Raw genomic sequence first — 17,363 nt, 5'->3', positions numbered from 1 at the left:
ATTTTCGGTACTCCACTATAGACTCATTTTAAACAAATGATTGTAGGAATGACATAATCAGATAAGCCTCATTTCAGCACTTATGTGCTGTTTTCTTTCTTTTATTTCTATCTAAATCATAGATTTAAATCTATGATTCTATATCAATACTTATTGACATAAATCAATATTATACCTTCTAATAAATCCATCAGACTATTGTATTATGTTAGTCTAGTTTATTTTTCACTTTCAAATATTCTATTAAAAATCAGAACATTAAATGGAAATTAAGAATGTTTTTTCCAGTTTTACTGAGATATAATTGGCATGTAGCAGTGTATTAGTTTAAGGTGTATAACATAATGATGTGACTTACATAAATGGAAATATTAATTGGATGTATAAAAAATGATTAAATGGTCAAAAGAATAAGAAACTGGAGGAAAAAAGATCAAACATGGGTTACTGATTCAATCAGAGATACTAAGCAATATACTAATTTCAGAAAAACAAGGTTTCTTTGTGAAAATCACATAATTAGAATTCAAAGTGTACTTAAATGCATTTTCTCCTACAGATTTGAGCTCTAGTATTTTGTAGGCATAGTGATACTAATTGAAGACATGCATGAGTAAAGAAATGTGTGAAACGTTCCACACTATGTTTAAATAATATCTAGTCACAATACAGATACATATCATCACTCACCAAGGGGCTCTCGGGAGCCAGGGAAAACCAACACTTTCTCCAAGTGCTTGAAAAATCTACAAGTATCCCTATAGCTATGCCTTGCATTACCATTTCTGCCCTTACCCTGAACTGGCCCACTGTCATCTCCACATGAAAACTCTGAAGCCTGTGATACCACTGATGTTAATTCCAGAAGGAACCCTTGGGATGTGGTGCTGTCATTGTTGCCAATATCCATTGATGGATACTGCGGTAACTGCTAATGCTCGCCAAAGTGTTTCAAGTCTGCTTAAGTGAGGAAGTTTCTTAACCTCCAAATTTGTGATATGGCTACGCTCATGAGCTTCAGAGCAATACTTTGAGTTCTAGGAGTACTATAGTAATTTTTAAAATTTAAATAGTTCTTTTCGTTTTTTCCTTAGGAATATACAAGGGCTGAGTCAGAGACTTATTGGACCAAAAGACATACCTCTACTGCCATGCATTCTTATACTTGGAAACACATAAAATGTTCTTAAACTGTCTTTCCCCTTGGAAGCAGTATATCACGTTAAGAGCCTACTTAGTTCCTATATTATACGTTATATAGGTCCATATGGACCTATATATAATAAAATTATACCAGAGGGCTTCCATATGTGCCTAGGCCTATCTGGATCCTAGGAAAAATAGTGGACTAAAGCTGAGAATCTGACAGATTGGGTCTGGAGTATGTATATGTCATTTTTCTTACATTATTTATATATAATGAAATATTTCCATAATTAGATTTTTCCCAGAACACACATTTGGAGCCACTATGTAGAAATGTTCAAAATAACACAGAATTGTAGACAGAGCAGGGTTGGAGGCCTTGGAAATTTTACATTGCCATCTGATCATTAATATTTTTTTAAATCTCTAGATATATTCAAGAACTGCCTTATTAACAATAGAAGATTCTCCAGGTCTTCTCTGATAGTATTCAACTAGACTGAGGGCAACCATGACTTAAAATCTCAGCCTCTGAGAGCACTACCATTCTTTACAGAATTCATTACAGAGCAACAGAGACCATTCTAAGCAGAACAGTCAAATACCTAAGCATCTCTGAAGCATGAAATGTACACAGTCCATTTATGCCTAAGGGAAAACAGTATAGCATAAATATGATTTAATAAAAAGACTTATGGAGAGATCATAAAAATTCTGAGTTTGACCTACCCACCAATCAGGTCACTTACCGGATATCTCCTCTAGGCACTGCTTAGCTGTCTTACTGTATGATAAATCCATCTTAGTAGGACTGGTACAGGAATCGGCAGATGGTAAAGAGGTACCTTCATTTTCTGAATGTGCTCTGAAATTAACCAAGAAGACAGAAATACCAATTGCTGTCACCAGCGGCTCATCAAAGTTCTCTAGTACAAGAAGAAATCAATGTATTGAAAGTTTTCTATGAAGGTAAGTGAGCATTTCTTTATGTCTGGGACATTCCAAAGCTGTCTATCTACAGGAGAATTTCCTTACTTTTCATATACAACCCAAGTTGTAGTGAGGTATTAAATCAGATTTCTTAGACTTTTCTAAGTTTGAAAGCTTGTAATTACCAATAATTGACTGCACTTTTTCTGGGCAAAAGACTAGAAAAGATTCCTTTTTTTTTGCTGTCTTAGAGGAAGTCTGGCTAAACTGTGTTCTTCTGAGAATGATAAAAGCACCGAAAACACCCCTAAAATTATTTTTTCCATACACATTCTATAAAATATATCCTAAAATACAAAGTATAAGTAAAATAAATATTGACTTTGCTATGGGGTATAAATGTCACTATGATGTCTTGATTTCAGAAAAATTAAAGTCAATCAAAAACAAATTCTCATTCTGACAACCCCCTTTTATAATACGTTTTATAGTTGTGTATATATGTTCATGGGTATATATTTGTGTGTGTGATTAACATGTAAAGAGTAGGTCTAATCAAATAAAAAGCACTCCACAGAGGGACTGCATACGTTTTGATATTCCAATCTTCATGCATTGCTTCTTCCTTTTATGCACAGGCAAACGTTTTAAGAGGCACTATCTTTCCTTATGCAGCTTCAAAATCTACATATATTTGGTCAAAAACACCACATCTTTAGAAAGTCCACAGCGTGAACTACAAGAGAAAGAAGGAGACAAGACAATACAGCATTGTACACTGGACTTTGTTCTTTATAGTTATCTCATTTGCTTGGAGTCCCATTCCTAGTACTGAGTTTGGACCATGGCAAGTGATCACTAAATATTTCTTACTTTAAAAAAATCTAAAGAGAATATTTATACGTGAAAGAAAAATTCAGTTAATCTTTAAATCAATTTTTGCTTACTATGTTACTTTTATTCTAAATCCTGGTTTTGTTTGAGAGAAAATAAAGTGTAATCATTGATGCCAGAAATATTTTCTATTTATCTGATGGATCTAAAAACTCTGAAACGCTCATTAGGATTTTAATAAATCATGGAAAACTCTATGCTGTATGTATGTATGTATGTATATAGGAATTGACATATTAATGCAAGAATTCATACAAAGCTGTGCCTTGACCTCCAGTGGTTTCTGGCAGACATTCCTAGCTTATTGTAACTTAAAACTAAATATAAGGAACACAGCAAGATTCAGAAGAGGACATGCTGTTCGAATGACAGGATATACCATTAAGGCCAGTAAAAATTTCAATGTTGTGAACATCAACAGACGTTTTTAGTCTTCACCTTCCTTGATATCTTGGTAGCATTTAGAATAGCAGACCATTCCTCCCTTCATGAAACTCTCCTTCCTTGGCTTCTACAATAAAATTTTTCCAGTTTGTTCCCCATTCTCTCTGGATGCTACTTTTTTTCTCTTTGTTCTCTTTTACCCAATCATTAAATGTCATGGTTGTCGGTAGTAAAAAAGAAGGGCAAAAGTTGGGGGTTCCTCAAAGCAATATCCTAAGCTTCTTCCAGTTTGCATTGTACAGTCTCTCCAGACGATCTCAAACATACCCATTGTATTAGTGATTGCCTATCCACATATGAAGTCCAAATTCAAACTCTAACCCAGAACTTTTCTCTGAATTCCAGATGTGAATCATAACTGTCTAATAGACATTACCTCTTGATTATCGCAGAGATAACTCAAACCCATCTTGTACAGAACTGAACTTGTGATATTTTCCCAACAAACCTGGTCCTTGTTCATAGTGCCCCTGGGTGAAACCTTTAGGGAGCCTAAGAGGCTTTGCATGGTCTGATCTCTGTCTGCCTCTCCAGTGTCATCTTGCACTGGACTCCCCTTATCTCTCTCCCTTGTGGTCACAAGAATCTTCTACCCACATCCTATAGCTCCTGGCCTCAACAGGTCCTTTCTACTTGAATATTTTCCTTCCTATGACATCCAATTAAATTTCTCCCTTCAAGTCTCAGCTCAAGTGACTCTTTCTTAAAGAACAATTCCAAATTTTCAGGTGAAGTCCCAAGTTACAAATACTTACTTCTCCCTGTACCTATCTTGAGCACTTCATACTCTCGCAACATGACATTTGTGTAATTATTTAATAAATGTTCATCTTCCAAACTAGAGTCCATTCTCGATGTTTAAGCTCATCATTGCACCCCAATGCCTAGCCACATGTCTAGCAGATATGCTGCACTCTGCAAATATTTGATAACTGAATGTATAAATCTTATCAGTAGTCATCATAAAATAGTGTCATTGTTGGGTAAAGCACACAGAAGGAAGCATGGTATAATGGTACATGCTCTGCATTTGGTTGTAAAACTTAGCTCTCTCGCTAAACAGTTGTTAACTCATGTGACCTTGCTAAGTGACTTAGCCTCTCTGAACCTCAATTTGCTTATGTGTAAAAGGCAAAGAAAAATATGTTCCTCCCAAAATAATTGTGAGCTCAAGTGTTATTATTACTAAAGGCCTGGAAAGGCATTCTCCTGAGGCATGTGGGATTCTGGTCAACGTTATAATGTGGGGAATATATCCGGCTCTCTGGGCTGTTTCTTTTCTTCTCTGGCCCCCAGGGTCTCCTATGTCCCCTGTCTATTGCCCCTCCCCACTCACTTCTAAAGTTCATTATCATCTATTCTTCCACTTGGGCTCTTTTCTTGTGAGCTACTGTACCTCCCTGGCTTATTCCTTAGCCTAATGTCCATGAACGAGGGGAAAAAATTCCTCTGAAGATTTCTAAGGATTGTTACTTGCTGAAGCCATTTAAATGGAGAGTATGTAGTAAGATAGGACACCCCAGGGAAAGCTTACTGGCTGCTTGCCAAGAAGCCTCAGAGAGGCATGGTGCCTGGGTGAACTGGATGGGAGCCAGGGTTGGCCTACAGTCATACAGGCTCAGAATTCACAGACTGGTTTCTCAGATGCTGAGTCACATAAAGTAGTTCACTGGGATGGCTGTCTAAAGCCCAATGCCAACTGATTTTTACTAGAACAAGACCAGAGCAATTACAGGAACCAGAATACTTGTAGCTATGTTAGTTATAAAGATGCAGAGCATCTCCCTCTAGGAAAATCTCTATGGAGCAAAAGAATATTCAGAATGTGTTTTGGGAGTAGACTTTTTTCTTTGCTGCAAATATACAGATCTTAAAAAATATTTCTCAGTGTGCGGCTATCTTTCTCAGTGTATGAAACCTAGTACTCAATTCCATTGTCTAAGTCCCCACCCTCTGATAAAAAAGTATTCAAACTTTGGTCTTGGAAACCTTTGTTTTACTTTGTTTTTTAATGTGGCAGTGAACATTTCTGGCTGATTTGTTCTTTAACTTCTTTTTTTAGTTTAGGTCACAAGAGAAAATCTTATTTATACCGTATTTTCAAGTTCTTTGGTATATGTTTCACAGTGTTCCCTATCTGAGTTACCTACATTAGAAATGATAGGGCAACAGATTGATCAAGGGAAGGAACATGGTGAAGTTAAACTTCAAATAATTATAAAAAGATCTCAGAAATTATCTTTGGATTGTATTTACATGTAAATGGGTCCAGATCCCCTGCTCTATATATGTTACAAGACATCGATTTCCCCAGGATTTCTACCTCATTATTTTTTAAAGTGGAATAAGAGTTTAACTCCAGTCTCTAGAGGGACAATCAAAGGTAACTGGTAAAGATTTAACTTTTATATAAATGATCAAAGAAGTTCAGTTTAATCTCTGAAGGCTCTAAGCATGTCCTCTACTTTTGTGCATGCTTCATTCCAGTAAAATAACAGGTTTTGGGGTTGATTCATAAAACAATTTACGAAGACTTCAGAATCAATAGTGTTTTCTAACCAAAAGGTAGATATTGCAGTGGCATCATTCACTGTTCCCATGTAAACCAATACTGCATTCCTCTCATATTGACTGGGAAAAGGAAAAAATGATTCAAAATATTTAGAAGACATCATCCTGTGCAGACTATCTTACTGTGCATTTACAACATGGTCAACATGTTATAAGCACTTACTGAAACTGTAAGATAGGGCATTGCAAAAACACCATTTAATTTATTTAGAGTTCTAATAAGCTAGTGCTAGTGTCTGTTACTAAGAGTCCTAGTAGCTAAAGGTCTAGGTTTCACCAATAATTAACATAAAAGCTAGTTCCTGTTTATGTGCACTTACTATATGCCAAGTACTATGCCTAGTGTTTTATCTAGGGCATATCACTCAAACTTCACAACAATTGTGTTGCTATGGACTGAATATCTGTTTCCTCCCAAAATTCATGTGTTGAAACCTAACCCCCAATGTGATGATGCTAGGAGGTGGCGCCTTTGGGAGGTGATTAGGTCATGAGGATAGAGCCCTCATGCATGGGATTAGTGCCATTACAAAACAGACCCTGGAGAGCTCCCTTGCCCCTCCTGCCATGTGAGGGCACAGTGAAAAGATGGTCATCTATGCACCGGGAAGCAGGAGCTCACCAGATACCAAATCTACTGGCACTTCGATCTTAGACTTTCCAGCCTCCAGGATTATGAGAAATAAATGTTTGTTGCGTCAGCCACCTAGTCTATGGTATTCCTGTTAGAGCAGCTGGAACAGACTAAGACACCTGTAATTTAGGTGCTGTGGATTAACTGAGGCTTCTAGAGATGTAATAATTTGCCCTGTGTAACAAGCTGGGAGATACTTAACCTGTACTTAAATCTGGAAGCTTCTAAATATTGTTTTATTAACCACTACCCTACAATTTTATTCCATTTAATTCCAAATGTCTCTGGACACTGAGCATGTTAATGTATGTGATGTCTCCTTAGCTGACAGAGAGCTTAGTCACTAAGTTATTAACAGACAGTATTTGAATGTGACAATACCCAATGGCCTAACCTTAATTTTACTCTTTACTACCTTAAATTTTTACTCCTAAGAAAAGGAAGCTATTATACATGCCATTTAAAGGAATTCAGCAATACACCTGGATACTAGCAATCTTCAGATTTCCAATTTCATAAATAGGGGTGTTGCATATTGGTTTATATTAAAAATATAGCCATGTGAATTCATCTTGATATGGCTATACTAGTCACAAATGTGGACACAAACAAAACTGGTTTGAGTCAGCAACAATAACTAATGGTCTTATAGTTCCTGCTTTATAAACCCAACCTAAAAGAAAGACAAACAAGTATCTTTCCCAAACCAGCTCTCTCTTTCTTGGTGGGAAGGAAGACAGGTGACAGCCAGGGCCAAGGCCAGGAATCTGTCAGAGTGAAGAGTAGCCCAGTGTGGATGAGAGATTTGTTAGATTTGTATGCTGGGGGTTGGGGGGCTGAGCAAATAAGAAAACATATTGAGTATAGTGGGAGCCAGGTTTCTCAGTTGACAAAGGAAGGTGCAAGTATGGAAAGGAGAAAGCAAGAATAAACTCTGTGTGTTGATTTGGAATTGGAGGCACTGTGAATTTACGGTTATATACCCATCTCTCTCTCTCTCTCTCTCTCTCTCTCATAGATAGCTCGTTGATATTGAGATAAATATGTGTGTAGGGACTTCCCTGGTGGCGCAGTGGTTAAGAATCCGCCTGCCAATGCAGGCTAGATGGGATCAAGCCCTGATCCGGGAAGATCCCACATGCCACGGAGCAACTAAGCCCGCGCGCCACAACTACTGAGCCTGCGCTCTAGAGTCCGCGAGCCACAGCTACTGAGCCTGCGTGCTGCAACTACTGAAGCCTGTGTGCCTACAGCCCGTGCTCCACAACAAGAGAAGCCACCGCAATGAGAAGCCCGCGCACTGCAATGAAGAGTAGTCCCCACTCTACGCAACTAGAGAAAGCCCGCGCGCAGCAATGATGACCCAACGCAGCCAAAAATAAATTAATAAATTAATTTTTAAAAAAGGAAATAGGTTTGCAAAAATATGTGTGTGTCTGTATGAGTGTGTGTGTGTGTGTGTGTGTGTGTGTGTGTACCTACATATATTTTACTATTTAGGAAAGCTAGGAGCAGTGAGATCTGGTTCCTAAATACTACTCTTCACAAAAGAAATCAGGGCACCTTAGATAAAAGCTGAAGCCAAGGCAGTGAGAGAACAAGGTGAGCCTAGATTACCTTGAGCCAAAAAGAAACAAAGTTCTCAAAGAATAATGGGGCAGAAGCCAGCTTGAAGGGCATCCCAGCAACCAAATCTGGGAAATTCTAAACATCAAAATAAATAGTCATATTGATGGATTATAATCCACTGAAGACAGTAGGAATCCATTAGTCCACAAAATTCAAAGAGGGGGAGAGGGAAAGAGCACAGGAGAAGGAAAAGGAGGAGGGGGGAGGGGGAAGGAGAAGGAGGGAGGGGGGAGGAGGAGAAAAATAAGAAAGGGACATCATTTTCTTAAAGTTGAATGGCAAGGCATAAATGCAGAAGGAATAATGGAATTAGAAATCACATGACATCCATTGGAGTAAACTATTAATTTAGGCAAGAAACATCAATGGATGCTAAAACCTATGGGTGAAAGCAGACCCACTGTGGCAAACATCATCCCAATCAAGCAATCAAATTCAACACCACCAGAAAGGGGAATATCAATAATGTTGATACCTGGTAGAAAGGCAATGGAAAAGCACAGTATCATTTCTGTGACATTATATATATATAAATATATATACACTTATATACATATATCTGCAATCACGAGAAAATATCAGACAAACCCACATTAAGAAACAGTCTATAAAATGCTTGCCTTCAACATATCAATGTCACGGAAGTCAAGGAAAGATTAAAGCACTGTTCCAGATCGAGGGATGTTAGGAAGACATGACGACTGGGTACAACGTTCATCCTGAATCGCTAAAAGTGCTATCTCTGGGACAATTTGTGAAACTTGAAAAAGGTCTCTGGGTGCTCTGAGTTAAATGTATATGGGAGTTCTTTGTACGATTCTTGCAAATTTTCTGTAACGTTAACAGCTTTTCCAAGAGAAGATAAAATACAGAAAAAAGAAACAGTTGTGGTTTGGTTGGGCAATCTGGCGCTGAACCTCGTAAGCTAAATACAGAAAGGGCAGTTTATCAAGCTTCTCTGTGGGGAGAATGCCAACTCATAGCAGTCTTCTACACAACAGACCCTCTTCCAGCATTGGCTCTGCATTCCAGCTTAAAAATACTGCTGTGTGAGGGAGCTTAGACTGCTACCCAATGCACAGATATACATCCAACCCAGCAAAAGACAAGTTTGCAAGACAAGCATTCAGTAAGCTTTAGTTTGTGCTGATAACCAATTATGCCCAGTTCACATAAAACCACAATTGCAGTATAATCTGTAATAATAGCTGCAGGGCTTACAAAAGCTTTATCTGCAAGACGGTTCTATGCTCCACGTTTCAAAATTCATAGACTCACAGATCCGCCTACTGAATCTACTGGTTCAACAAATAAGCCAAACTTAAAACCATGTGAGTAAGCATTTTCAAAACTAATGTTTTGTATTCTTTGCCTTTCAGAATATAATATATTCAAGGGCCAATTTTCCATGTCACTTTCTAGGTAAATCTGAAATCTCACAAAAACTGTTACAACAATCTTTCCTGAGAACCCTTGATGCTGTTATATAAGACACATCATATTATACCAATTATATATATACATATACATATGAGTAACAAAAGGAAACCTCTAAATTCAGACTTTCTTGACCTAATTTTACAAATCAAGTGTGTACAGAGGGTTTCTGCTTATATTTAATTAATGGGTTTAAGAAGCACAATGATTTTCTTCTCTGTTTAACAATGTTTTGCCTTATCTAAAGGTTGGGTTCCTTTTTTTTCTTCTGTGAACTGTCCTCACCCTGATTCTCTCCCTTTGCCTTTAGATGTTTGCGTTATGTCCAATGCACTGATTTCTTGACATTTACTACAAATGGTCAGAAAATAACAAAGAGCATGTAGACCTCAAACTAGCAAGTTATGAATCTGGTTAGTAGCTATTTTGAAATTTATTGGGGGCTGTTAAAAATACTGAGGTTTAGAGAAAATGTGCACGTCTTTCTTTCCTCCGTGACTAAGGAATCACTTCATAACTTTACTTCACATATCTCTGAAGCACAAGAAGCCACTTTCTCTGATTCCAACAACTAGCGGTCATTTTCCATGTTTTGAAGTCTCAGTATACCAAATCTGGTTCACTGCTTGGGGGGTTTACACTTCCTGCTTCATTCTGTAGTCATGTTTCAGTCAGTCTCTTGCCTACTACATTGTGGACCATGGAAGGGAAATAACATATGGGATGTGTGATGTTTCACTCTAACCCTGATGCCTTACACGGTAAATGTATTTAGTAGGTAGTCGAAAGAGGAAAAGAATAAGTGAATGAAGGTCCCGAAGAGAAGATATGGTTTCATTCTATAAACATTTTAAAGCCGTTTATATTTCAACTAAACCCTACCATTTATAGGAATAAAAGACTTCTGAATTTTTCTTATTCCACTGTACATTTTTGGTAGTGTTTCTATTCTTCTATAGCAGATGAGTCTAACCCATGATGATGGTGTTTCATTCAACAATTTTTAGTTGGTTCCTATTGTAGGTAGGCTCTGTCCTGGGCAATTACGCTACCAAATAAAAAAAGACAAGATGCTTATTTTTCAATGAGCTTATGTTATAGTCGGAGGTGGCTGAAATCACACTTGTTAATAAGTAAACAAAAACCCAGTGGATGGTGATAACCTCTATGAATAAAATACAAGGGGACAATGGCGTATAATTCTGGCAAAAGGCATTGTGAGTGTTCCTTCAGACTAGATGGTTGGAAACGGCTTGTGTGAAGAAGTAGCATGTAAGCAGAGTTCTGATGAGAAGAAGGAGGCTGCTTTTTTTTTTTTTTTTGTGGTACGTGGGCCTCTCACTGTTGTGGCCTCTCCTGCTGCGGAGCACAGGCTCCGGACGCGCAGGCTCAGCAGCCATGGCTCACGGGCCCAGCTGCTCCGCGGCATGTGGGATCTTCCTGGACTGGGGCACGAACCCATGCCCCCTGCATCGGCAGGCGGACTCTCAACCACTGCGCCACCTGGGAAGTCCCAGGAGGCTGCTTTGATCCAGAAGAGAGTCCTTATATGCAGAGAGAATATCTATGACAAAGTCCCCAAAGCAGGACAGGTTAGTTTGTTAAGAAACAGAATGAAGGCAGGGAGGCAGTGAGCGTAGTTTAAGGGCTAGAGAGAGGGCCGGATTATGTAGGAACTTGTAGGGCTTGGCAAGATGCTTAGGTTTTACTTTTCAAGTGTAATGTAAAGCCAGTAGATGGTCTCATGAATTTAAATGACATACAATTTATACTTTTAAAAGATTAGAGCCCCTGCTGTGTGAAGGATGCGACCGGAAAGGACCACAAGTGAATGCTGGAAGACTCGTTGGAAACTAGGTGAAAATTGGTGGTGCCCTGATCACGGGAAGGCAGGGTGGAAATGGAAAGAAATGCCCAACTGAGGGTATGTTTTGCAGCAAGAGCCAACAGGACTAGCTGAAAATAAGATGTGTTGGGAGGGAGTGAGCGAAGAGAAGAACAAAGTATGGATTCATTCCAAATTTTCTTCCTAGTCTCCCATTCAAGTAATCATGAATTCTAACCTCTAGCCTTTAGCAGTTTTAGTTACTAGCATTTTACATAGCACTTCGTAATTTGCCTGTTAGTTTTTCTAACATGCTTGGATTGTAAAATTGTAGAATGTCAAATTTGGATGATGCCATAACATTCCTCCTTCCACCTGACAAATTCTAACTCATCCTTTAAGTCTCATCTCTTCTCTTACCTCTTCTGTAATGCATACACTGACTCCACCCTCATGTAAGATTCAGGAAAACTCTTCTACCTTATTTGTTGCATACACTTCCATGACAACGGTGATGTTTTAAGTTCTTGATTAAATTCTTTTCATTATCACCAATAAAACTGAGTTCCCAGAGAGCAGATAATTTTTTTTTACTCTTTGTAATTCTTATTACATAGTATTTGCAGAATGAGTGATGAGTACATAAAAGAAAAAAGATATTTGGTGAATTCCCTTAACTTAAACTATGGCAACTGGTCACTGTATCGCTTCTTAACAATCTCCGGTAGCCACCTGCAGCACTTAAAAAAGGCAGGCTAATCCACTCACACGTCTACTTATTGGGAACTTCTTATAGCGAGTTAAACTTTTCTTAAAGTTTTCACCTTTGATTTTAGTTATATCCACTCATTAAATGGATAAAGATATGCCCAATTCAAAACTACTTTTATCACATAGTAGTGATAAATGAGTTATAAAAACTTAATATAGAATATCCTTGCACTGTGCAGGAAGTAGGACTAAAATGAAATTCATTAACTTCCAGAACTCAACATTACATTTATAGGACTTTGAACATTCAATTTGCACGAAGGAGTATTATGAAGCATATAATAAGGTCCCAGAAGGAATAATTAATAACCAGCATGACCTAGAAGTGGGCTGAGAACCGGGGAAAAATATCACCATCACCCATGGATCTTCCCATTATATAGAGGTTATTTAATTTTCTTTAAATATCAAACGTATGTATGTTTATACATATACATACATATATATGTATTTTAAAGTTATTCTACTTAAAAGCAATTATTTCCCAATATAAATGATATCTGCAAATCTGCTATTGACATTTTCCCAGCCAGAATTTTCCTAGTAACAATACCTCTTATTTCTACACATACAGCAAGAACTGCTAAGCAAAGGAGGGCACACTACAGACTCAGGCATATACGGATTCAAAGGCAAACTCCTGCCAGGCCTGTGACTGTAAAAGATTATCATTATTTTGCCTTGAAATCGCTGCTTCTTCATCTCTGTAAAATGGGGTAACATTCCCTTGTCATGGGTTGATGACACAGTTTAAATGAAAAAATTAACATAAATTTTGTAATACAGACTTGTACTAAGTAAGCACTCAACAAAAACCATTATAAAATAGTAAATTATTACTATTATTGTATCAAATGATTAGCACCTCCAGAAAAGTCTGCCAGGGATTTTGCAAGAGAAATTCTTAAATGGTGTTGGAGTAGTCAGAGTGGAAAGGACATCAGGGGTCACATAAGCCAAATGACATGACTCTACGATACCTCTTTCACTGACAGTTAAGAAACTTGAATATTGACTACTCAACCTTAAGAGCATTTATATTATCATTTATAAAATTATTCTGAATTTATAAAAGACTCCAAGCAGCCTTTTCCTCATATGTAGACTATGATGTGACATTTCTTATTAGATGGTTTTATTTATTTTCAACTACTTTATATTATTGATAATAAAACAAATAATTACTGACATTTATAAGCAATTTATTCTGAATCTGGCTCTGTGCTAAAGACTTTACAATCTTGATTGCCTTATTTAATCTTTAAAACAACCAAATTAGGTAGATATTCTTCTACCACACTTTACAGAATTAGAAACTGAAGTCTGGGGAAGGTCATTTACTGTGTGGCAGGTACTGTTCTGAACCCTGTATAAATATCAACTCATTTAATCTTCAAAACAGCCTTATGAGGAAGCTTCTATTATTATCATCTCCATTTTACAGATTATAAAAATTGAGTCTCAAGTCTTTAAATGCCTTACACAAAGTCACATGACTAATAAATGGTGTCATCATGATTCCAACCCAGGCAACCTGGCTCTTGGGGCCATTGTCTCAATAATACAAGGTGCAGTTTCGGAACCATGGTAGAGCAAACGGACTCTACAGCCTGTAGTCCTAGCTACTCGGCTATATTACCTCACTTTTATAATCTCCGTTTTAAACAGGGCAAAAAGAAACTCAAAGAGGCTGGAGAATTTGGCAGTCGCATGGTTGATTCACACTTTAACCTCTAAACTGTGCTGCTTCCTCTTTCAGATAGCAAAGGTTACACTGCCAAATGAAAATCACTAAATCTGTACCCACTGGATATGTTATTGCAAACAACCAAAGAAGTCTGCTGCTACTTATAGAAAGAAGCTTGCTAAACTGGTGGATATATTCTTTTTGCTTAGATTTATACTTTCCTGTGAAATTCATCCATGGTGATTTGAAATGACAGATGTTCTTACAGAATACATTTGAGAGTGACAAGTGTGCTGAGTATGACATATTTTAAAGTTTATAATTTTTTCTTATATTTTTGAAACGTGGATTATGATTTTGACATGTGAAATTCTCCTTTGTCAGATAGGGTCTCTGGAGCTAGAAGGATCTGCAGACTCCCATTGTAATACAGGTGGGACAGGCACGACCTAGAGCAGTCTCCCTCAGCCATTGGTCGGCCTCGCACTGGGCCCCTCCCCCAAGCGAGCGACCGTTAGTGAGCAACTGTCAATGAGCAACTGACTGTTAGTGGTCACACTCAGCCATTGGCTGGCACTGCAGTGGGCCCCTCCCCCTCCCCCTTCTCTGTAGAAAAAGAGCCCAGAGAATGCGGACTGAGGGAAAATGTTTTTTTGCGACTAGGGTGCCACCTTCTCGGTCTGCTGGCTTTCTGATTAAAGTCGTTATTCCTTGCCCCAACAACTCATCTCCCGATTTATTGGCCTGCCATGTGGCAAGCAGAGCAAGCTTGGGCTCGGTAACACCATGTGATGCAGATACAAAGGTTTTAAATGAATTTTTGCTATTAAAGTCAGAATAGCAGCCTTAAATGAGGTAGCTATTTGAGGTAGACCTGAAATTCAATAATTATACATTTGTGCGGATGAGTATATAAAGCCCCAGAAAAAAATCACTTAAAGCACTTAGGTTTTTCACTGAGGGAAAACAAATCATTATAATTATTTTCTTTACTTAAAAACTCACATATTTAATAAATTTAATAAAATTTGAAACTATATAATCTTGACCTTTTCCTATTTGCAGCAGATCCTACATCCTGTTTTTCCTGTTGATGAACTGTACACCTGCCAAAGTCGCAGGCATTATTCCTCCCTAGCCACCTCTTCACTGAAAGGACAGTGGATAAAAACGGAGACACAGCAGCACTGACATAGTCCTAATCGAGTAAAACTTACCACAAGACAATAGGCAAAATGTGTTTACACTACAACTGTTTAGTAGGATATATATTTTAAAATATAGCATGTGCTATGTATTTTAATAAATGAAAAATAATATAAATATATAACAAAAAAGTTAATAAAGTTAAATATAATAATTATATAGATTAGTATTTTTGCCTGGAAACAACAGGCCTAGCTGTGGAAATTAATATAAATTTTATGCTGGGAAAGCAACGCCTTATAAACAACAGTTAACAAACATGTACAATGTGCCACAGTATACAATAAGCATCTTATATGCATTTTGCCTGTTATTCTTCCCAACTCTACAAGGTAGATACTGTTATTTCTATTTGACAGCTGAAAATGAGACTAAGAGATGTTGAATTCTTTGTCCAAAGGCATATAGCTGGTAAGTGGCAGAGCTGGGCATTAAGTCTATATCTGCCTGAACCCAGAGCATGCCCCCTTAACCATTATGGTTTACGTTTTCTCATGGGTGAAAACAAAAATATCTCTAAACTCTATAAAAATGAGAATTATTTTAAAAGACTAATAATAGAAATAATAGTAGTAAAAGTAATAGACACGGGGAAAAGTCATGACATCTGGGTTCTATTTTGCCTTTGACGGCAAGTAGGTTAACTTTCAAAGGCCTCGGTTCTTGAGTGGGGGGGGGAGGGGAGGGGGGAGGGGAAGGAGATGAGGACTAATAGATTGGAGGATATGGGAGGCTTTCTTTTAAAAATTTTAATTCTAGGCCTCTCTCTCCAGAATGAAATACTGTTCCAAAATGACTATGTGAAATAGGACTCCCCAACCTTCCTTATTATGTATACTCTGAGTATGCAGACCTGTCAGTGTTTACAGCTGTGGACCAACGGAGCTCGCCTTACCTATAAATGAATGGAGCCACGGTGGCAGTATTTGGGTGGCTGTGTTGCTGCTGCTGAGGGAGCTGGACAGCACCATTTCCCACGCTCTGCCCACTGCCTTGCGCCGCTGACCCCGCACAGGAACCCGCCAGAGAGGCGTGGCTAGCTTCCCTTCCTTCCAAAGGAGCAGGGCAGTTGGATGTGCTTGCTTTCTCAGTCGTTACGGGCTTAGGGAAGGACTGGGAAGGGCTTCCCTTGGTAGTCCTGAACTTTTCAGACTCTTTGCTTGTTGAGCTTCCCGGTGAAACAGTTTGCTTTGCTGTTGGCACCTTTGAGCCCGGTTTTGGAATCCCACTGGAAGAGGGGATTAAGCTTTCCTTCTTGGCTGCTGTCGTCTTGCTGCCCTTTGGGATGAAGCTTGCAATTTTAGAGGTCTTTTTTGGAGCCGTCTCCGCCACCTGATCTTTCTCGTCCTTGACTGGTTTTTCAGTGCAAACTTTATTTCTGTCCCTGTTCTTTTCCTCTTTTTCCTTTGGCTGTAGCAAAGACTTTTTATTGCTGAGATTTTTGCTTCCAGCTTTTGGAGGGGCTAATTTCGGTGACACTTTGGGGCTGCTATTTGTTGAGCCGCCACTATTCAGACCGCTGTTAAAGCCTTCCATTTCACCAGATTCAGAAAAGGCATCGTCCTCCTTCCCACCATCACTGGGTCCTGAACTGGGAGGCTGCAGGGGGCGTAAAGCAGTCCGGGCATTGACCAGCTTGAACTTCTCAAGCATGGATTTCTGTCCCGAGGGAGCTGCTCTGCCCCCGTCCGAGGCAGGGGGCTTCAGTCTGTCTGCAGATGGTGTGGGAGAGGTGCCTGGGCTCGACTGCTTCACGGTCAGCATGGTGGAGGTGGCGCTGTGCTTGGCATTCATGGACTTGCTGCGCCACGGCTTGCTAGCGCTCGGGGACGGGATGGCTGAGGCCGGGGGCTGCCCAGCGGCGCCGGGGGGCTGCGTGCTGCCACTCACACCTGAAGATGGTTGAGGTCCTTTGGAGGAATCTGGACGTGGTTAAGAAGAAACATTTTAAAAAGGCTGGTTAGTTTCTGATCACTTATGTCACACCACTGAGTATTTCTAACTGTAGGCACAAGGAAGTTTCTTTCCTCTGAACTGGAAACGGACATGCTATGTGGCATCAATCACTTCTGTAATGTGGTGGTTTTTGTACCAGATATCAAACATTCAGTGTCTGAAGGACAGTGATGTTGGGGAAAAAAAAAACCACAACACTTTTTTCCCCTTCTAAAATTATTCATAGCCAAACG

The 17,363-nt window shown here is 38.8% G+C and overlaps 1 protein-coding gene across 2 annotated transcripts in view; it reads right to left on the bottom strand.

Annotated features, from left to right (window-relative positions):
• Positions 1-17,363, bottom strand: part of NAV3 (neuron navigator 3) — an 835,897-nt gene that overhangs the window by 166,469 nt on the left and 652,065 nt on the right. For both annotated transcript variants that reach the window (XM_033431322.2, XM_049694975.1), the window contains 2 exons: positions 16,070-17,096; positions 1,896-2,011 (listed from right to left, as the gene is read on the bottom strand). In XM_033431322.2, the coding sequence (XP_033287213.1) occupies positions 1,896-2,011; positions 16,070-17,096 (1,143 nt within the window). The remainder of the gene's footprint in view (positions 1-1,895; positions 2,012-16,069; positions 17,097-17,363) is intronic.

Source organism: Orcinus orca, chromosome 11 (assembly GCF_937001465.1).
Source record: "Orcinus orca chromosome 11, mOrcOrc1.1, whole genome shotgun sequence".
NCBI lineage: Eukaryota > Metazoa > Chordata > Mammalia > Artiodactyla > Delphinidae > Orcinus > Orcinus orca.
Note: the sequence above shows the minus strand (reverse complement) of the source record. Positions and strands in the feature narration are given on the sequence as shown.